Below are 22,501 nucleotides of genomic sequence, written 5' to 3' on the forward strand. Positions count from 1 at the left end.
TTTTTCATATAATATTTATACATACTTTTTAAATATACATTATTTATTTATTTATCTCATTGGATGTTGCTATATCCAGCAATTTATCGGCCATTTCTTGAAATCGTTCCCATTCTTCACAATGCGATAAGAGCAATAAGCTGAACTTTTCGTAGCCATAGAAAGCACCTGCTATTGCACCGGCCATACTAGCAATCGTGTCCGTATCGCCTCCTAAAGAAATCTATAAAATAGTAACAAAGACATGGTAATGTAAACGGCATTTTTAAATATTTTGCTATACATATAAAATTGAAAATAATTATTTAATCTATTATATAAGTTTTGCTACAAAACGTATCAGCTAATAACTTAAGATTAACTTACGGCATATTGAATTACTCTTCTGAGAGGATTATCAGTTCGTATCTTTTTTATACGTCTCTGTGCTTTCAGAAAGCAGAAAATCGCGGTAGGAACTGATTCTAAAGCTCTGACATTAACACCTAATTCTTCAGCTACCCGTTGTTCATTAGGAGACACAATAGTGTCAAGATCACCTTCATCCTCAGAAAGTAGATTCTTTACTATGTTTAGTCGCTCTTTATATAGTTCGCTATGATTTACACGCTATAATTGATATCTGTCTAAATGTAATAATGTATAACATAATATAAAATGTACCTTGTATCTCCTTCAATTTTGTCCATTTTATTTATGAGATCGTCAACAAAATTGGAAACGTTCAATTCTTCACTGGGATTTAAATGTAAACTTTGTTGAATTGCTATAGCCTGTGATAATAATGGACTTTTATAACAGATATCTATTGATAAAGATATATATATATATACACATACATATATATATTATATTTTTATTGATAAAATTAATTTACGATTACTTGTAAAATAGCACCATTTATCCCTAATTTGTGTGTATGTGTAATTTCCGTTACTTCTTTTACATGATGTAAAAGTTTGTCATAATTGTTGTATGAAAATAATACAACAGGTGCAATTCGCATTGCACCGCCGTTACCGTAAGAGCCTAGACCGTCAAATAAATTTTTGGCTGGGATTTTTACATTTGTTTCCTCGACACATTTCTTCCATTTTTTAAGTACCTATAGATACATTGTGTATGTGTATATATATGTACACATATATAGCAGATTATTATAAATTAGTATTTATCACAACTTATAATTATAAAGCATTTATAATTATATAAAAAAAGAAAATTCCAAAAGTCTCTTCTAATACATGCAAACTTTATATTACGTTATTTATAAGAAATCTGGATGTTTTTTTACATATCGAGAAAAAACTTGACTTCCGAGATAAATTTATATAGATTTATTTTTAATACTCTTTTAAAATAAATTAAAGTTATATCGAGTTATATATTAATATATATATTACATATATTAAAATTATTTTAATATTTATATAAAATTAAATGATACTCAGCAAAATATAACAAAAAAAGAATTGATCAATATGAATATACAATCAAGTAGAAATGTCTTGGTCAGAGCTGAAAAGCTTTTTTTTAATATTCTAATGTTATATCCAACATAATAAAAAGATGTCATGCTAATAATGAAAAAGTTGGTAAGTTCTCGTCGGAAAATTGCTACTTTAATGAAACTATTAAAGAATCTAAGGAATCAATGATCTTTTCTTAGTTTCTTACTGAATCCAAATGTATAAATAAATCATATTAAAGAATTTTATAATTGCAAAGTAGCTTTCTCTGTTGAATGCAGCCAATGATTATCATAACTGAATTATTTCTTGCTAAAATTTAGGAGATGGTAAGAGCCTGTACATTCGTACATTGAGTGACAGATGAGAATGCCTGCTAAGCTCTGCCTAGTTGTAGTTTTATGGCATTTTTCAGCAGTTGTTATTGCTATATCTAAACAAATAGTACTGAGTATCCTTGTACATTTATATAAAACATTACTTCAAAAACATTACTTTTCAGAACTATACATGCAATTTATACAAAATTTCGACGACTTTAACACTTTTGTTTGTAAGATGCATATTTGATCAATGCATAATTTGAACAACACTTCATATAATATGGCTATTCAATGGATATCCTTAGGACATCTTTTAAAATGCTCTTTGGAGAACTATTATGTGAGACATTGTGCAATTGCATTTAATACTAATTGTTCATAATTGAATTATCCTCAAATATTAGATAATTATCGATCAATACATTAATACATATTATATCAGTAAAAAACTAACAGTTACAGTACCAGCTCCGTAACCACGATCAGGCCTTTCATGATAACTTTTTGCAAATCGCTTAGCTACATCAACAATATCCAGCTCTTGTTTCTCAATCAATGATTCAGCTAAGGCGCGTGTCATTGCCGAATCATCTGTGTACTCCATAACAGGCTCTATATAATTAAGTTCTCTATATAAAAAATTGTAGCTTATTTCATATAAAAAATAAAAAATATAAAACATTTGTAGGACGTTTAAGTATTTCTCGATTTTTATATTTAAAAAGAGAAAACACGAGTTTTTAATACATTATATGTACTATAAATATATTGATAATAATAACATACTGGACCTTATAAATAAATGCATTATTGACGGCAGGATTCAAATTAGTTAACATTGAATTCAAATTGAAGTTATTCCATCACATGCAAGTTGGTTACAAATTATTAAAATTTTTGCGACCTAACCTCTGAACTTCGTATCCCACAATTGATTCAACCGTCGCTGTAAAACTCTTTTTTTCTGAATTGAAATAGTCTTTAAGCCTTCGTATGGACTCCCAAGACAATCGCCGACCAAAACTCCCAGCATTGTACCGCGAAATTTATTTTTCAGTAATACCGAATCCATCCTCAACGTTATGATTATGTCAAAAGTGAAAATCCAACTTTGCCAACTCATTGCTACAGATTGACCCTAGATTGAATTTGAAATTCCCCCAGATTCCCCTAAATCCTAATTTTCATAGGAAAAAAGGTAACATCAATAATTATATTTATTATTATATATATATGCATTTTCTATGTATGTCCCGTGTATACTAGAAATTTGTTGATTTTACACAATAATATAAAAAATTGTATAAATAATTAATTACATATAATTAAATTGTTAATTAAATATGATTATTTTCAAAAATTTTGTGAGTAATTTAATAATATATAAAATCTGTAAATTTTTATATTAAAGATTGTTAAAACCTACACATGAAATTAGATGCATATGCTTGTCATGGCAATGTGAGAATATATATTGCTTCGATACGCGCATAAATTTTCCAGCAAGAACACAATGAATTATTATAATCTTGTTTTATCAACATTAAACAAGGATGAAATGTACAATTCACTGTGTTACGCTGTATCTGCTGGAAAACGTTTATTAATGCAATTGTGTATATATGTATGTCAATATAAATTCAATTAAGTAAACACAACTTTTTCTGTTCTGGAGGAGATCTGAAAAGTTTTTCAATCGACAGTCTTTACTAGTTCGATACAGAATTATTGTGTAAAACATTTGTACAATCATGATTTTTTTTTTGTTAATAAGATGCACGTTTACCCGGCCGAAAACAGGCTATTAATCGATCCAACATTAAAGTCACGCTTGAACTTAATAGAGAAACGGTGGTCGGTCGAGCCACCGATGTAATCTCCTGTTAATTAATTACGTGAACTAATTCCTAGGATCTACTGCGATGAAGATAAGGCAGGTGGTACTCTTAATTTGTTCTTTCGTGATTTATGAAATACTTAAAGGTCATCTGTTGCACGGAGCTTTCTTTTGAGTTACGATATTTATGTTAGAAAAAAATGGCTTCAATTTATCTCACGTTCTAGCAAAACACAAAAACGCTCTAAATTGCTGTGAAAAATTATTAAGAATAATATAAACGTTAAATTCATACATTTTCATTCGTAATTTCCCTTACGAGAAATTCTTGATAAGTTTTATAAAATGTTATATATACGCGTACAGAATTTATTTGAATATTAATAAAAGTGCACAATTTACATGTAATTATAATGTAATTTCTACGTGAAGTGGAGGCACACAAAAATTTAGACTGCGTTCCAAAATTCCTCTTCGAGTAAAATTTTCCTCGGAAAGAACGTTTTGAAATGTAGTCGTAAGTAATAAAACGTAGTAGCAGTAAGGAAATCCAACATGCTGGATTTGCTATACTGCTTATTATGGTTTTACGATTCTCTGTGCTTTCTGCTTACGTTTTATTGCTCAAGTTTTTTGTTGGTATATTATTGCACCTATAAAATTTATTTTTATAAATGCAATTATATCAAAGCAATATTCGTCGTAGTTGCTAACAGTGTTAATATAGATTATATTTATGTTACCATCATCAGTTATCAGAGTTATCTTATCGACGTACGTTTACATGTGTACGAATTTCTCAAATCTTGATTTAGCAAATCTTTTCGCGCGCTCGCAGTACGTACTATTTATCGGAATTAATGCTTTCCGTCACGCTACATTCACGTGATTACGTCATATTTGCGTGACGGAATTAAGTTCCGCTAATTTCCGCGGAAGGTTTATATCCCATCCCAGCAATTCTCGCGTTATCCATCTATCTATTTCCTACATCTTCATCGTTAATATCGAGGATACTCGAGCACACATTTCACGCGTGCAACACGCGTGAAGGATAGTATTCGACAGTATCCTCGTACGCATTGCAAGTTGTAACCTTCAAGTGGGTTTAAGGGTACTTTTGCCGGCGCGGCACGGCGGCACGTCAAAGGGATCGGCGGCACTCGGCCACGGTGATTCGGCGCGCCGCCGCTTTGTGATTGGTCGGAGCAGCTGGCCAATCAGCGGCGGCGTCGTCTACTAGGCGCGCTCTACCCGGGCAGCCAGTGTACCGCCGGTCGCGTACCTGTTCGGATTGTTTCTGTTTCGTTGTTTGCGCTCGTCACTCGTGAAAGCTCCTCAATCTTTCGTGGGTGGATTAGTGGCAGTGCCTCGCGAGAGATATATTGAGATATTCGTTCTTTCATTCACTCTTTTCTTTCAATTTTTTTTTTTTCACATCAGATAATGATTGGTCCATGTCGATGTTGAGGACCGGCGCGGGCGCGACGATACGAAGCGCGACGAGATCATGTTATGGAGATCGGCAAGTTGACGTCCTCGTGTCTCGTCGCCGCGCTACCTCCCCGCTGGACGGTGGGAGGGTCGTCAACCGCTTCGCCGAGTGATCCACCTGCTCGAGTCGACAGCCGCCACCGCCACCGTCGTCGCCGCCGCCGCCGCCGCCGCTGATGCAGCCGCGTGCGAGCCGCTGCCTCTCGCTCCCGGGACCGCCACCGCCCGCGCCACCACCGCCTCCGCCGCCACTGTCATCGTCGACCGTCGACACCGTCGACGCCGCCGACGCCGGACGCGATCTTCTCGCGCGAACCGAGCGGGAGATCCATGATAGAATAGGCGCGCGTGTATTTCCACCTTTTTTTCCCTCTCTTCCCATTGCGCCCTGCGCCCTGTAATAAGTCGCAATAAAAAGTCGACCGCGAATCTCACCGCATAGTTCATTATCGCCGCTCCGATCGCAGTTCTCTATCGCTACCTCCTTCGTTAACAGGTGACAATTCTCAAATACGTAATGTCTAGTTTTTATTTAATGTAGGCTACGCGAGGGATGTTTAGTACTTTCGGATTGCACTTAGTTCGGAAGCAATGTAATGGATGCAATGTAATAATGTCCTTAAGAAATTAATCAATCATAATTGAATGTGAGAAGTACAGTCAGCTATGATTGGTCAGTTTCTTAGGACTTGCTACACTTATTATGTTTCGGGACGTAAAAACTGTTGATTCAGATGTCTTAAATTTGATTTAATTTAATTGTATGATGATAGTGGTAGTACATGAGAAATGAATTCGATAATAAATTTTAAACCGTGTCTTACGTGTTTATTCGGTGTAAAATGAAAAATTTCTCTATTAACGTATCCCTCATTATGTTTCATAGCGAACACCTATAACAGTTTCACGTTCATTAGTACGGTACCTAAATTGCAATGTTTGGTTCTGAGCGTGACAAAGAATACGTCGGGTCGACAGATTTTCTAAAGCAAATTTCTTTTGTCTGCGCGCAGCCCGCTGTTACATTATGATAATTGGAGCTCTTAATGTCGAAATAAAAATTGGAAAAACTCTTGGAAACTTGAGGAAATCTCGGAAATTCTTTATGTAATTGAAAAACTTATGATTTACAGTTAATTAGTCAATTATAAGAAATAATAGTTTGAATTGATCTCGACAGGCATAATAAAAAAATTAATAAACGGAAGAGATTTATCAAAATTTCACAAGATTGAAATTTGTATATACAGATTGAAGTAGTCTATATACAAGAAAATTTCATCTAAAGCTCTATAATCAAATTATGAATCTGTTATTGGCTGGCGAAATGTCAGTTTCAATTTGCATTTCTCTCGTACGTTTTAGTTTCTTAATAAAAGATATTTATCGTCATTTTAATCGAGGCATCAATTTGCATAATTTCTTATTAAGCAATTGTTTAAACAAATATGAAAATATAAAATTATCGACGTGTCTTCGTTGATATAAATTTGACTAATTAATAATGAAATATAAATCTGCGAGAATTGTTTAATTATTTAGAAAATAAAAATAAAATAATACGAGTAATACAATGCGTGCAATAGTTGAGACTATATTGCAATACAAGGAACAAAAGACATAATTGTAACGCTCTACTAGTTGCCAGTTATAGTCACCGATTGACGGTTCTATTTTAGCCAATTACATTGCAGCTAGTCCGTACTCGCTACATCTGATTGACTAAAATAGAATTTACAATCGGTAACCGTAATCGGCAACCTGTAGTGTAACGCGATTAGGATTTAAGTGCTTAAATATATTACTTTTTAGATTTAACGTTTTGATTTTATTTCTTTGAAATGCTAATTTACATAATTGACCATTGTAATATTTCCTGCATCAATAAGTATGGATTGACACAGAGCTTATTTATACACTTTACGATATGCTTGATGACCCCGTATCGCATCATTATATATGTGTATATATATATATATAATGATATAAATATTTTGACATTAATCTTTAACATTTTCCATAAATCCGCGTCCGTCAATGCTGGTAAAGGCGGTATGTTGCAGAAAAATTGTTCCTCTTAAACTTCACAGCGGTTTTGTCGTGAAATTATACGCGAAATCCACCTTATCGTTTTTTCAAAATCGTATGTTGCATTATTCGCAATTACACAATCGTGTTACTTCTGTATATTTTAGATAATATCAAAAAATATAAAATTAAGATAAAATAATGATATAAAATTGAATAAAAGTAAGCCAAAAAGATAACTTTTTTCTATAATAATCTAATGATTTATAATTGAAAATATAATTCTTATGTCAAAATAAAAAATTGCTAAGCTCTAATCTAATTTAATAATTAAATGTTAAAAATTAAATAATTTAATAATCAAATGTTAATAATATTTGGATTTTAATGTGAAAGTCTCCTTTTTCATCGCGTACCACTTGGTCTTCTTTCATATCTAGAAAAAGCAGGGAAGTCTGATAGATTTCATGCATCAGATTTCTATACAGCTCTTTCACATTTCTCACGATGTTCGTCTTAGTTTTTATTAATAAATTTCGAGCAACCGCACCCAGAATCGATCTCGAAGTTTTGGCACAGTAACCTTTCGCGAATTCCAAGTCATCGATTTTTATGCGAACAATATTCACTCGTCTTATACTGGGCTATTTTTACGACTCTAACAGAATGACCCCGAAATCTAGATCTAAGACGCATCTTCAGCTTATGTCCGTGTCTTACTAATAGTGATTAATAGTTTATATGCACGCCATACATTATTAAACGGAACTTCATCCTTAAAATTTATTCTTTAACTTTAAGGATTAGAGCACAGAGTCTTGCATAATGCATAACTTAAGAAAATGCATAAGAAAATGAACCAATCAGAATCCTTTATTTCTTTCCTTTCCGTGAAATAAAAGAATCTGATTGAATTGATTTTCTTGTGCTTTATACCTTATGCGTTCTGCAAAGGTCTGTACTCCAGCCTTAAATCTTGGGTCGCTTATATCAGACTTGCCTTATCCCCTTACGAATCCATTGTTTAATTGCGCTATTTTTCTTCCACGTGGGATAGATCTATGCCAAATCCGATAATGGTTTGATTATGTACCGACAAATAGTTTTTTGCGTCAGTAACAAAAGTTTAGTTATTCATACAAAACATTTCTCTCAGTGAATCTTCAAGATTTTTGCAAATGCGAAACAAGATAATTTCATCCTTACCATTGAATATGGCTATCATGCATATTTGGACGTTCTCAACAATTTCGACAATAATTATAATACAAAAAAATATGGTTAGAATTGATTCTACTCATTTTGTTCCGCTAACTCGTAAGATGTCGGATATTCGCACATTGTAATGTCCATTCAGTTGTAAAGACGGAACTAATTATCCGATCGGAGGGAACATTGATATAATCGATAAGCGCGCCGTATGTAATTATATAGAATGTTAAAAATATCACGCTTTATTTTACATTACGTACACCCTGCTCGTTACCAACCGAACGCATTATTGTACGCATTATTGTACGCATTATTGTACGCGCAGTTTTCGTTCGTACGAAGCCGTGAGAGTGTGATCATGTGGGAAATATTTTGCAGTTCTCCGTTCGAAAGAGAGTTTCGCGGTTCCGCCGATAAACGCGAGATTTTCGAGAGGAAGAAGTCGAGCGAGACGCGGCGGCAAATCGATAGAGGAAACGCACGATGAGACGTATGATGAGGGAGAACGTGCCGGCGATGGTGTAACCTCGTGGCTCGTGGGTCACTGGACATAAAAAGAGCAGAGGGAAGCTGGAAGAGACATCTTGTCCGTGGGCTTTCGACAATTTAAGCGGCGGCAGGATCAAAGGTCATGGCAACGCCGCCGGACTCGCCGGGACCGGAAGAGGCGTTCTTCGACTTCGAGAGCACGAGGGCGAGACAACAGACCACCAGACCGGTACCTATAGAGGAACTTCTGCGACAGACCAAGTTCTCCCGCCAGGAGATCCGAGTCATGTACCGAGGCTTCAAGCAGGTACGTTCCTCTTGACCTATCAGGCACCATCGATCCCTCTCGGGATCGGACTCTCTCGAATTGGCAAACGCGAAATTATGCAGGGGGCAAAAGCACCTTTATACCGTCGTATTCATCGCAATTTTTATCACACCTTCGTTGTAATATGCAAATGAGCTTTGCACTTCGCTGCAAAGCGCTATCAATTTATTTTCATTTCATCACTGAGCTTGCAACGATTTTTTTCTTTTACATACGGGATTTTCTTTAATTTATTCGAAATTGTTTTATTGGCACTCGCACAGTTGTTTTGCATTTTTAATTTGCGATTGAAAATTTCAACTGATAAAACTGACTCGCATCCAAAAAGCAAAAATGTCAAAGAGAAAAAGATTTCCTGATAATAATTTATTTAGAACGTTTCAAAAGTTATTAATTCTCACGCTCTTTGTGCTTGTTATTGAATATCTTTGAATATTTAACGTAACAGAATTTGTCGAATGTTACGTTCTATCGAAAAACAAATGAAATGTGATCAATGAGTCATATCTGTTACTTCAACTTCGAATTATGCCGAAGGCAAGATTCCTGAGCATCGTTTTGTTCGTTATTGCAAGATTGTAACAACGGTTGGTAGCTGATATAGCATAGTTCGTATTAGTATTTTTAACTCTTTCTTTATTAAAGATAGTCTCGCAAAGTATTGATTATTCATGGGCATCCCACAGAAATTGTGTTAACGCGGTTACGTAAATGAATTGATTATAGCGCTGTTGGACTCAATCATCAGTAAAAAGCATTTCTTTCCAATCGATTTGCTGCGTTATCATCGAACATTTGGTTAACCTTAACTATTTGTAGTAAACGAATTTTACATCGAAGTTATTCGTAAATTATACTTCGAATATAAAACAAACATTTTATTATAATATTAAACAAATCTGATATTTCTGAGACATTTTCGAAAATCAATTAACATGGAAATTATGGGGCTAATCAAACTCGATTTGTGGAAGAAATGTGGGTGAATACATCGATTTGAATTTTCACGCAATTTCTGTAGCAATGAGTGAAGGTAAGACAACGAAGTACAAATTGCGTTAGCAACATGGAAACGATTGCAGGGGGTATAAGACATTTATATCGACCTAGAAAACTTTTGGATGCGTATCCGATTGTAAGAAACAGTACAGCAGTAGAAACTACTTGCATAGCGGTAACAGAAAAATGCTTGCATAACAGAAAAATAATAGAAACTTGGCACTAGAAATAAGTTCGTATAAGCCAGAAACGGATTTGGCTCTCTTTCCCATCACAGTTTTATGGCTAAATTTTACATCACTCGCGTCTATTTCTATCGATAGATATACGCGATAGAAGTTTCCAATAGATTTTAACAGAAGCGACGATTGTATCCTTTGTAATATTGAATTAACTAACGAGCTATTAAATGAATATAATACTCATATTAAGTTCCTGATAATTTATTTGTGCGCAGATTAACTTTTTTTAAAATCAAATCTTTAAAATTCATATTTTCCCTCTCTCTCTCTTGATTATATTTTTCTCTTATACAGATATTTATATAATATTTTTGTTTTTGAAGAGCGCTTCAGAGGAATTTATTCCCAGAGCACTAAATAAATGATTTCTCTCTCCCTTTTTAGTTTAAATAAATTATTTATACGAGAACGTTAACATGCCGATTACACGTATATTTCTTAACAATATTTTCAAATGAGTGCGCTAAATGATGAAACACTGAAGTGTCATCGGCAAATATCTGCCATGATCATTCATTCATGGACGTAATTACATATGGGATGCCACTTACTCTACTGTTAATCCAAACCAGCCGAAGTGGTCCATGTCGATATTGAATCTACGGGCTCGTTACATGTTCGCGCTTTGCGGTGCATAATTTTTCGCTGGCGCACGGTTCGGTGAAACTCAAAGCCGTGCACGCTTCGGAATTCTGTGCGGTCCGTTACTTTCACGACTCTCGTAAAATATTCACCAGCGAGCGATCGCCAGCGAGTTGTGGCGGCCGAAGCGACGGTCAGTGCGGTAGCCAATCCACCTCACGATGTGCGGTCTCTCCAAGGCTCCCCAACGTAAATATCTGCAAGTTCTCGCGGTTGTTTTGTACGATATATTCTGGAAATGACGTGTATCTCTCGCTGGCAAAACTATACTCGACTACGTCGTAGTGCGATATCGCGACAACACATGTGTTGTAATAACAACACAAAGTGTCCGTTTATTAAATATTAGGTGCGCAACTAAGTTCTCGCTGTTATTTTGATGAAGAATGCATCAAAATAACAGCGAGAACTTAGTTGCGCACCTAATGCATAACGAGGGTACCATACAGAATGAACGTTTTGACTCCACTTCGAGCCACATTCTTCAGCATACGTGATGTAAAAAACTATTTTATACCTTTTTATAGCCAAATTGTCAGACGAATAGAAAGTACGATGTGAGTCATCGACAATTCACGCGACCCGTATGCCGTATATTGTAATCTATAAGAATTGACCAATCACAGTCGAGTATTTCCTTCTTATTCGACTGAGAGGAGAATACTCGCGTACACAGAATATGGTCGCAAGTCATGAACCATAAAAATAAATTAACCAATCATCATAGTCAATTAATTTTTCCCATATTCAACTGTGATTGGCCAATTTTTTACGGCATGCGACCCTATCGTAGAACAGGCATAAGACATCTTGGCATACGTAACGTGTTGCATATATATAACACTGATGTTATATGCTGCATTGGACGCTAATGTTACCTACGTTCAATCATACCGTAGCACCTTTGCCCTTAATATTAAAAGCGGAGATTAAGCAAACACGCAAGCACATATTAGTAGCAATCCGTTGCAGAATTTAAGATTATTCACTCTCTCGACAGGGTGGTTCAATTTACCTAGTGGGACGTGGACGAGCTGTCCGGACGCTAACTTATTCAGTAGCCGCTTACACAACGACTCGCGTATTGTTGTATAACGCGAAGGTGCTATGGAATGGCATAAGCGCGAACTAAGCCGTCCCTCGGCGCTTTTTCACGGCCGCCCGTAGATTTCTTCGCAATCGCGCTTTTAACGTTATCGCACGCGAGACCGCTTCGACTGAATTGAGAAAATGCGCCCTGCATTTCTCGTTCGAGGAATTTCGGATACAAGGACGAAGGGCTAACCACACGCTCGCTATCTGATGCATTTCGTTGTTCGATTCTTCCCGAGGATAGGAAGGCTGGGAAAAGAGTGCGAGGACAATCGCGTTTTCGAAACAATGTGCCTCTTGTAATTATTATCAGCTCACAATAGGCGGCGATAGGGCGAACTTTTGAATAACGAGAGGAAGACCGGCATCGGAACAGCATCCTCTATAGTTACGATATCGCACGCTATTGTGTAATATATGTATACATATGTACATCAGATCAATGTGTGAGAGATGCAATCCTATTTTTTATAGGTTGTGCGTCTTAGGCTAATGTAGAGATCCTCTAATAAGGATCTGAATACAAGCCGTAGTTTTGTATATCTATACAGGGTAGTAGTTTTAACAAATCACGCGAGAGAGAAGGGCATTTACTATTTTTTTCTTTTTCTCATTCTGTTCTATATTTTCTTCTATCTATTGGGTCATCTAAAAAATATCCGCGGTTTTTTGTCACTAGATGTGTGTTGATGGTCATATATCTAATGACAAAGTACCGCGAATACTTTTTAGATGACCCAATATTTCTCTCTCTCTCTCTCTCTCTCTTTTTTTCTCTCAGAAATTGTTAAAATGGATCAATCAAAAGTGGCTTTCTCATATCCAAGTTCTTATTACAGAATCTCTAGGATAATGTAGAATCATACGAGTATATTTATGAGCTCTTGCTTGGAGAAAGGCGAATAATACAATTATTGTTCAGTTTGTTGTTTTAACTATTATTAGACTATAAAAATTGAAAGATAAAAAAAGAGATAATTGTACCACTTATATCTTATACTAGATCTGTTTTCTATGGCTGAACTACACTTTTGGAATTTAAAGCGAAATAAATATAGATATATATTTGATATTTATCGAAAGCGAGAAAGAGTTCTAATGCAGTCTGGTGCAATAACAGAAAATCATTTAATATAAACCAAAATATGTCGTCACTTTGTCAGTTTTTGTCAATGTGTCATAATTTCTAGAAGGTTTTCTTTAGAATCTTTAGATCACATAGAAATACGTTAAACGTTAAACTATTGAGTCACTTCTATCGTCATATAGTGTGATCATGTATTGGTTACCTCAGACATATATTTTCTTTTATAGAAAAGAATGTGTCGATCACATATATCACGAAAAATGTACACAAATCAGATCGTCAATGTCAAGAAAAGATATCAAAAGAAAAAAAATTGAATTTAACAAGATTAATTATTTGTCTATCGAATGAAAAGATCTGCTTGAGAAAATGAAGGGAAAAATATGGATGACATACTATGTTTTAAGAGCGTATAAATTATGATGTGTTTTGTCTTTATTCTCGAGGAACTACGTAGACATAAGATAGTATCGCACAGATAGTATCGAACGAATAATATGATCCAATTATAGAGCTCATTTCGTACGCAAACCGCAATTATCATACGGTACTTGCGTTAGGATAGATCGTTAAGGTATGTACGTGTTGAATTATCACGTGCTTACAAAGGCGCAAATGCGTATTACATATATAGCTTTGGGGATTGGAACTAATCCCTTGTCAGCTCACGGGTTACCCAAATTCTCGATCTAACCGGTGGGAACGGGTTGCATTATCGAATCGAACTGTACCTGACCTTCGAGATATCTGTGTCAATTCCCTGTCGCATGGTTATTCCGATAATGGAACAAATGAGAAACAGTACGGTAATTTCGAACAGACGTGTTTTATCTGAAATTAATAAATTAATAACTTATACGCAACGTTAATTTTATTCTACTTTTATGAAATCGCATTTTATAATAATAAAAAAATCAGTCGATAAACTGGGGAAGTTATTTTTCTTGTCTGAATGAAAATTGCCAATTTTGGTGATTTTTATATAATTTTTTCGATATTATTATTTGAAACTATAAAATTATTTGATACTATAGTTTTTTAAAATTAAAATTTACCCAGAGATATTTGTGCATTTACGACTTATTGATAAAGAGATTAGAAAAAATTAGATGATTTCACGTTTCCCCAGCGATTTGTGCTATCCATCATGGTTGTTAATCGCGCGAATTAGTATCTATCGCATGGAGATAACTCGTAAATTGTGGACCGCAGCGTATTTGCGGATAATGGATTTTGCGGATAGTGAATCGATGCCGCGCGTGTATACGTGGAAATTCGTGTTCTCGATGATGAAAACGAGAATGTCAGAAATGTGCGTGTCTCGCGGCATGACGTTCACAATCGCTTTATGCTAATGCAACTTGTATTCGCCGCATATCTTGAAAATTGGTCGCTCCGTATTAACATCTACCGGAAATTACGAGGCTTAACGAAGTTATGCGCGATTCTATCTTCTCATTTCGCTCCATTAAATTAATCGCATTTGGCATCTTCTGCATTGCCACGCCTGGTTTTAAAAAGATATGCCTTCCGCATATATTTTACGCGAGTCGATAGTCATATTTGTTCTCGATGACGACCTTGCGCGTTGCTTACGTCGAGTCGATAAAAAAATTTAGTATTATTGAAATTTTTATAATAAATTGTTTGAAAAATGTGGTCGCGAGTACTCGTGTAGAGAGATAATTTTACCAAATTTTAAATAATTTTAAGTTTTTGGCAATTATAGAAATATTAATTACTTAAGGAAAAAGGTTTTGGTGAGTTAAGTTTAAAGAGGTAAGCAAATCGGAAGATTTTTTTTAACCTTTTGATTAATCTGGGCAAACTTCGCGTCAAGAAAAATGTAATTTGATGTATAAAATGCTTTAGCCTAAAAATACTTAATCCTGGAATTAAAAGTTTGCGATAAGAATCGTTTTCATCAAGCTTCAGTTAAAAAAAAAAATCAAAGTTTTGCGATACGAATTTTCTTTTCCAATCAAGCTTTAGAAATCGATAGCAGATTTACCGAATTACATCGTCATGTCGGTTGATACTTTTGATATAAATTAATTTCAGGCGGGTATCTTTTTTTTTTTTTTGCATATGAATGTTCGCTGCATTTCCGAGACGTAACGAGAAATTAGGGCCTTTATTCATTCGACGAGCAGTAATTTTCCCGGTAAATCGCCGTAGCTCACACTCAATTATCTGCATCCGTGCAAACCCTATTTCTCCGCTAATCTGTTTTCCCTCCCACCCTGGATTATCAAACAGGCGTGTAATAGTTGACGGCGCGGCTTGGATGTCCTTTCTCGAGCGAAGAAGCGAGAAATGTTCGTCATTACTGATGCACTTGACGTAACATTAAACACTTATTGTTCATTTATACGTGAACCTCGTGTAACGAAGCATAGTTGTCTCCATGTAACGATACGAACGTTTAACTTGTTGACAAACGTCGGATCTTGATTAGCAATATTGATTTGTGTTGCAATATATATTGGATAATATATAGAATACTTTTGATAAACGCCTATACTTCAAATACTCTTTGAATGATAATAATAATTAAATCGCAAATACGTTACTTGAAACAAAGTAGTGGAATAGGTCACTGTTTTATCACCTCGAAAATCTCTAATATGAATTCCTTTCTATAAAAATACTTTGGGATAAAATTTATTTGTCTAAATCTAATTTAAGGGAAAAAAAACTTCAAAATTAAATTAGATCCATACGTAGATGATTATGTGTGCGCACATATTCATTATAATTTTGTGTGATTCCACGAAGACAAAGATCTGAAATTATGTCCTGATGTAAAAATAATTGTGCAAATTGCTGTGTCTTATCTAGTTTTTACAATACTGTAATTATCTGACTTCCTCCGATTTTGAGAGAAAAACCAAGAGAAAGTTACCAAATAACTTGCTAGATTTGGCACTGTAGGGTATCAAAAAAAAAAAAAAAAATGGGGTTGCACATGCAGGTGTGCGCGGCCTCAGACAATATTCCCTCGTTAACATCGGCGGCGATTAAGTTACAATAGGATGGAAATTAGCGTATAACACGCAGGCCAAGTGTTAGGCACGAAATGCGTGATGCTGGAACATTTAGCGGCGTTGGTCTCTCGTGGGCGTGCATCACCTTTCAGGTATATCACAATCTAAACAGGTGGTCGGTCTTTTCCGAGCCAGCTAGGCCGCTTTATTACTCTCGAGATTTCTCTCTCGAGCCTAGATTTATTAAACTATAAAGTAAGAAGAGAGGGAGAAAGATAATCCTGTACGAGAGTGAAATTTTGCGCCATGAACTCTTATATATTACGGTATCGACCAATCGATTCTCTTTCGGGCAATTTAACATATATAAGGTCCGCGTTATTGCTGTAGCATGTACATACATACACTGAAAGCCAGGAAACGTAAAATTTATGAGAAATACTGACAATGAAATATAAGAGAAGTAGATTCGATTTGTATAACGAATATTATTATATTAACATTTTATTTGCTTGTTGTTACTTGGTAAATTTTGTCATAAAAAATGTTTTCACCAAACTTTGCAAATAACAATATCCTTTTCTCCATATATTAATGATTTACCATTAATACTTCTATATAGGTTGATTTTGCTAGTTGAATTTATTGAATAGAGCATATATATTTTTTTTAGATGTGTTGGTTTATTGAAATCATTATTTTCTGATTTTCCTCGTGTAATATATGTATATTCATTTATTCAGAAAAAATGAATGGCGTGTATTCAGAGTAAATAAATATCGTGAGAAATAAATAAAAGTAAACTTAATATACGAATATAAATTTATAAATATAATATTAAATGAAGTGTTAATAATATTTGCGAGCGAAATCGACTGGAATTTCTGATAACAAATTCGAAGAGTATGAAAGAAGTTTACGCGTCCTATATCCATTAGGTACTGTCATTTCAGAAGAACTGATGAAAAGTGGCTCTAACAAGGACTTCAGCATGAAAATGGCGCTCCAGATAAGAATCTGTCTGTAGAACTCACTATAGTCTTTCTTTCTCTTTCTAGTTCTTTTAAGTTTCTCTGCGCTCGCTCTACAAAGCGCTCTCCATCCCGTATAAACTTTTCATTCTTCCTTTTTCTTTTAGGATCCTTTTTATTCTTGAAAGCAGAGATTTTTACGTTCTATGTAATGTAACGTACAAGTTCATATATTATTTTCATTCAACGTACGATTAAAAAATTCCTCCAACGAACAATGATTTCCGTTATTTTTAGCACAATTATTATATTAATAGATTATATTAACATTATTAACAATAATTATTACATTCATAGAATTACTCTGTTTAATCAAATTTTTTAAATGTACATAATCCAAGATAATTTTAACAAGTAAAATTATTATATGTTTCAACGTTGGTGTAATAATATATCAATTTAACTTTTGTGATTAACAACCATTTCTGGTATATTGCAACTTTTCATAAATTAAAGCTGATAGGAGTGACTATGAACATTGTGTCACTATTCTCTAGAGATCTTTAGCAAGGTGTTAATCAAACTATTCTTGATGCAATGTATTATAATATTTGCGGATATTATATTCGTGAAAATATATAGAGCTGAAAATCGTGCGGAAGTTTATCTTTTAATATTCTTTAAATATTCTTATTGGTGTAAACACAATCTTACATTGATTCAATTTATTTTCGTTTAAAAAGCAGTTTTAGAGTAAACAGAAATCGTTATTTTACTGCCTTGTGTAGTCCCGCTACTTTCATTCTCAACGATAAAATTTCGTCTTTACACGCTGCCGCGACTGCCATCACTACTGTCTCTTTCGCTATTCTTTGTCGTTTTTAGTTCGTAACTCGTGCCAACCTGACGCTTTCATGTTATGGCAGCTGTATTTTTGACAAATACAAATCTTTGTGCTCACAATTGTTACGTGCGCGTCAACCAAAAATGCACACAGCGTTTCACACCTCTCGGAATTTTCCCTTTCACAAGCTTTCACATAAAATCGAGCATAAAATATTTGAAATAGTTTTTAATATTGTATATAGCAGAAATAAGACGTTGCTTTTTAAACTTTTTTTTGTTAATAATTTTTTAACGAATAACGACAGTTAATAATGACAGTTAATATTGACAATTAAAACCTATCGGAGGTTATTTAGTATCATGCCCTTGAGATAACATATTTCGGAGTCAAGATTATCGGAGGGGAATCCCCTTATCGAAAGTTTTATCATTTATAATACTTAGTACTACTTTAGTTCTTATTACTTTATGTAAAACCAATTGTAAGTACTTAAATCTTAGTGTTTCTAATTTATAGTTGTCAAAACTATTTCATTTTTTTCTCGATATATATATTGTCTTGCATCATTATCGTGAAAGAGTTTAGATTATCATTCTAAAACTCGGGAGTATTATCGTCTGCACAATAGTTTTGTTTCCAAGATCCTTTAGAAAGTTAATTTGCCCGACTAAGCAAATTTCTCGAATGCCTTTCGTTACCGTAAGAATGTCAGTGACCTGTGAAATGAGTGATTCCTTTCATAATTCATTTTTTAGAAATAATGCATATAGCGATTTAAGTCTGAATTAAATCGACCAAGAGATTCGTTTTTATTAGCGCGAGAGTGAAAAATGATTCATTAACTAGAGACTTTTCGCGAATTCCGCATCGCGGTTTCCACAAATAGCAGAGAAATTTACGAGCATAATATTTCTTTTCCCGACTCGCATAGTTATTTTCCGCAAATCAGTAGTAGCAGACATTCGTGAATTATGCTAAGTATGAGAACTTTTAATGGATATCACATGAATACTCAAGTTACGAGAATAGTTTACAAGTACATAACGGAATGTCGCTTCTATTTATTGAATGTAAAAAGAACATAGAATCTTATAGATTCATAAGAACAATCGAGATTGAAACAATTTTGTCCTTTTCTTAAGTTTCAAATCGATTAAAAAAAATTGCAACTTGATCTTGATTTTTGTCAAGGTATTCAGTATAGAGAAAATTAATTAGCTTAAAGAAACGATTTATTATTTTTTACGAGAAAGAATGAATACCAAAAATATATAGATAATTTCTATGTATTTTTGATATTACGCTGAATATTACAATGATTCATCTATCTATCGATATTTTATCCTACACAAATGCAAGAACAAAGAGATGCTGTAAATAGCGAGGAACAGTTGCAGAAGGTGAATATTCAGTCTCACGAGTGCAATTAATAAAATACATACACGAGGCACAGTATAACAAGTCATACGTCATCGCTCGTACAACATTTTCGCAAAATACGGAAAGTCCGGTAACCGGAAATTCTCTCGGCATGAATATTAATAGATAATTATATAACACCATACACATACATATCACTTATATACGTGCTATATGTATGTAAATGAGAAATATATAGTAACGAAGCATACTTATTCATATTTATTGTCAGTTAATGAACAGTAGGATAAACGCTACAAATCAATTTGTGAATGAGAACGAAAATATTTTATACATACACTAATATAGAGTATTTGACGAAAATGCAATAATATCTAGAATATATATTATACTATTTTGGTATTGCAAAATTTTGAAAATAATTGAGAAATTGAATATGTGTAAAAAAATGTATTTTCTATACGTATATATAAGGTAAATCCTAACAATAAGTATTTTAAATAATTTCAAGAAGTCATTTCTTACACAAAAGTCGAAAATCGCTTTATACATGAAAAATAATTTCATCCTTCAAAATCGTTTTTGAGTCAACTGATATTTTCTAAATTCATCTATTTACATAACTTATACATATATATATACAAAATTTCGTTAAAATAACCTGAGTAATTTTTGAAATTTTTGGAAAAGACGAAATTTTTCCTTCAACTTTAACGCTCTGTAGCTTTAAAACCAAGTCGTTTTGAACATATGGTTATATAAAGTTTTTATTTTGAATTTCTGAGAAATCACTTTAAAATCTTTTAGAACGTCTCTTATTGTTAGTATAATCCCGTATAATATTATAGTTCTTCTGCATGGATTCGTTGATGTTATTTCAAGTTCCATGTATACAACGCATTAACATTTCATGATGATGTTACACAGTATATTATCACTAAACGTATTTCACTCGTCACAGTTTTTGTCTCGTTGATTCAACTTTTATCGTGGATAATCCTTCAAGTGGATATCAGTATTGTTGAGAATTGCATTTTAACGCACAGTTTGTAAAGAACTTCATTAACTATCACGTATTATTTATTTGTTGTTTCAAGATGAAATTTATATTTAACTCGATTAAAAAAATTAAAAAGAGCAAAAGGAAGACGTTAAATAATAGCGGATTAGTTATTACCGCTATTAACCGCGAGTTTTGCGAGTAAATCCTTTTTTTTTTACACATAAATGTGTGTTTTTAGTCCTCGTACGTTATTTCTATAGATTAAGGCGGAATGTATAATTTAGAAGCATTTCGGATTAGCATCCATTTTTCTTATCTGGACTAATGGAGTGATTTTATCGGGAAGCGAGATAGCATATTGCATGGTCTGGAAGGAGAGACAGATAAAAAGTAGAAAATGAATCCGTATGTATAAAATTATAACTAAAAAACTTCAACTTAGTGATATCATTTGAAATTAAATTGAGATTAGATATATATCATAAATAATTTAATTTTAGATACGTGCGGAATTTTAACATTTTAATAATCGTGTTGCAATAATGTTATAGATAAATAGTTATTTCAATATATTGTCATACTGAGAATGACTGAATGTAATAAAGGTCGAAACGTTTCTTAAAAACAAATATAAAGAATTTTTGCAATAACCTGTATTTGTGGCTTGCTCTTTTATTTTGTTTATTTTTGACGTAGTTCAAAAGAATCAGTTTGGTATTATATTTTAAAAAAACTTCACAATTTAAATGCTTCGTGAGAGGGAGAGAAAGGGAATGGGAGAGAGAGGAGAAGAGAGGAAGAGAATTTATAGTCCATTGTAACAAGCGGCTTGATAATTCGACTCTCTTAACAACTCACACTTTTATATACACATATAACTATTCACGCTCTTTCACAATTTTTCACAAAACCTCAAAAAGTGCAAATCTTAATTTTCATTGACAGGCTCTTCGATTAATTTGATATCGATTTCATTTTAACGAAAATACGAGAGAGATTATTTATCATTTCCAATTTTCATTTTTCATTTTTCATTTTAAATGCATTGTGCCTAAATTAAATAGATAAATATTAAATAAAAATTTTGTTAAGTTTCTATGAGTAGAGATTAATTAAAAAATGTCATCCGCTATTCGCGCGAAATTTGGTATGTGCAGAGAAATGTTTTTTCGATTATATGCTAAAATTTACCAGTCACTTTTTTTTTTTAATGCTAAGACGGTCCACCATTCATCACGAATACTTGTATATCTTTAATGCGATTCAACTGTTTCTTGACACACCACGCAAAAAGGTACACAGCGATATTTCCTTTCATGCTGGCCTCTCGTTGTCTCCTGTGCATGCCTCGTATCTAGCCATGGTGCAATTTCCGCGATTTATCAGGGCAGGAAGAAGGACGATGCATCCGACGATTCCAATCTACCTCTTTTTTTTCATTTCTCTCGTCTATCCCTTTTACAGCTGATAACGTTCCGACCAGACGTTATCGCGCCTCGTCAGGAGGACCAATCGACTTAATGACTTGAACTGTCAGCGAGGAAGCCCCCGAGTTTACGAGATTGCCTGGCGCTTTGGCAATCGTGTTGTAATGCTTTTATGAAGGATTAGGACCAGTGACGTGATGGCGGGATGGCGACGACGACCATCCCTATTTCGCACCTAACCCAGATACCGAAATGCCACGCGGTATCCCTCAGTATATAGCCTCGATTCACGCCGGGATTTACGACGTGTCCTGTTTGTAAAACAGTCACCCGCATGAAACTCGTGTTTTATCGGTTTTACTGCACACGCATCTACATATATATGTACCGTACGGCGCGTGTACAGCGGAAGATATGATACTGACGGACAAAGTCAATCGTGACTCTCGATAAAATCGCATCCCAAGATAGAAAGAAAAATTTTTACGTTCGGAATAATTTCGCAGAAATTACGTCGGACACGATTGTATATTTTGGTATGGAATCCTTTGCGGATTGAAGAAACGATACGCGGAATATTAGGTGCGCAACTAAGTTCTCGCTGTTATTTTGATGCATTTTCCATCAAAATAACAGCGAGAACT

General features: G+C 34.1%; 2 protein-coding genes across 7 annotated transcripts in view; one reads left to right on the plus strand and one right to left on the minus strand.

Moving 5' to 3' along the window:
• Positions 1-25: 25 nt before the first annotated feature.
• Positions 26-2,932, minus strand: LOC105151838 (ADP-ribosylhydrolase ARH3). 4 transcript variants are annotated; one of them, XM_087402491.1, is made up of 6 exons: positions 2,702-2,932; positions 2,247-2,404; positions 884-1,105; positions 664-773; positions 367-595; positions 26-223 (listed from the first exon to the last, which is right to left on the minus strand). In XM_087402491.1, exons 1-6 carry the CDS (start codon positions 2,913-2,915, stop codon positions 44-46), a joined length of 1,113 nt encoding a protein of 370 aa, XP_087258617.1. In that variant the 5' UTR covers positions 2,916-2,932; the 3' UTR covers positions 26-43. The 4 variants fall into 4 exon arrangements, with proteins under 4 accessions (XP_087258617.1, XP_087258620.1, XP_087258618.1 ...); XM_087402494.1 differs by having other exon boundaries at positions 2,247-2,421; XM_087402492.1 differs by lacking the exon at positions 2,702-2,932 and adding an exon at positions 2,584-2,695.
• A 1,933-nt stretch (positions 2,933-4,865) lies between these two features.
• LOC105151836 (A-type potassium channel modulatory protein KCNIP1) overlaps positions 4,866-22,501 on the plus strand; it is a 46,821-nt gene continuing 29,185 nt past the window's right edge. For 2 of the 3 annotated variants that reach the window (XR_846867.2, XM_011065773.2), the window contains exons 1-2: positions 4,866-5,619; positions 8,742-9,159. Coding sequence is in view for 1 of the 3 variants with exons in the window: in XM_011065773.2 (XP_011064075.1) it covers positions 8,995-9,159 (165 nt within the window). In the remaining 2 variants the exon portion in view is untranslated. Of the gene's footprint in view, positions 5,620-8,741; positions 9,160-11,498; positions 11,562-22,501 lie in introns of those variants that run through there. The other variant, XR_015544020.1, reaches the window with a different exon arrangement.

This window comes from Acromyrmex echinatior, chromosome 2, assembly GCF_024713525.1.
Source record: "Acromyrmex echinatior isolate Ae372 chromosome 2, ASM2471352v2, whole genome shotgun sequence".
NCBI lineage: Eukaryota > Metazoa > Arthropoda > Insecta > Hymenoptera > Formicidae > Acromyrmex > Acromyrmex echinatior.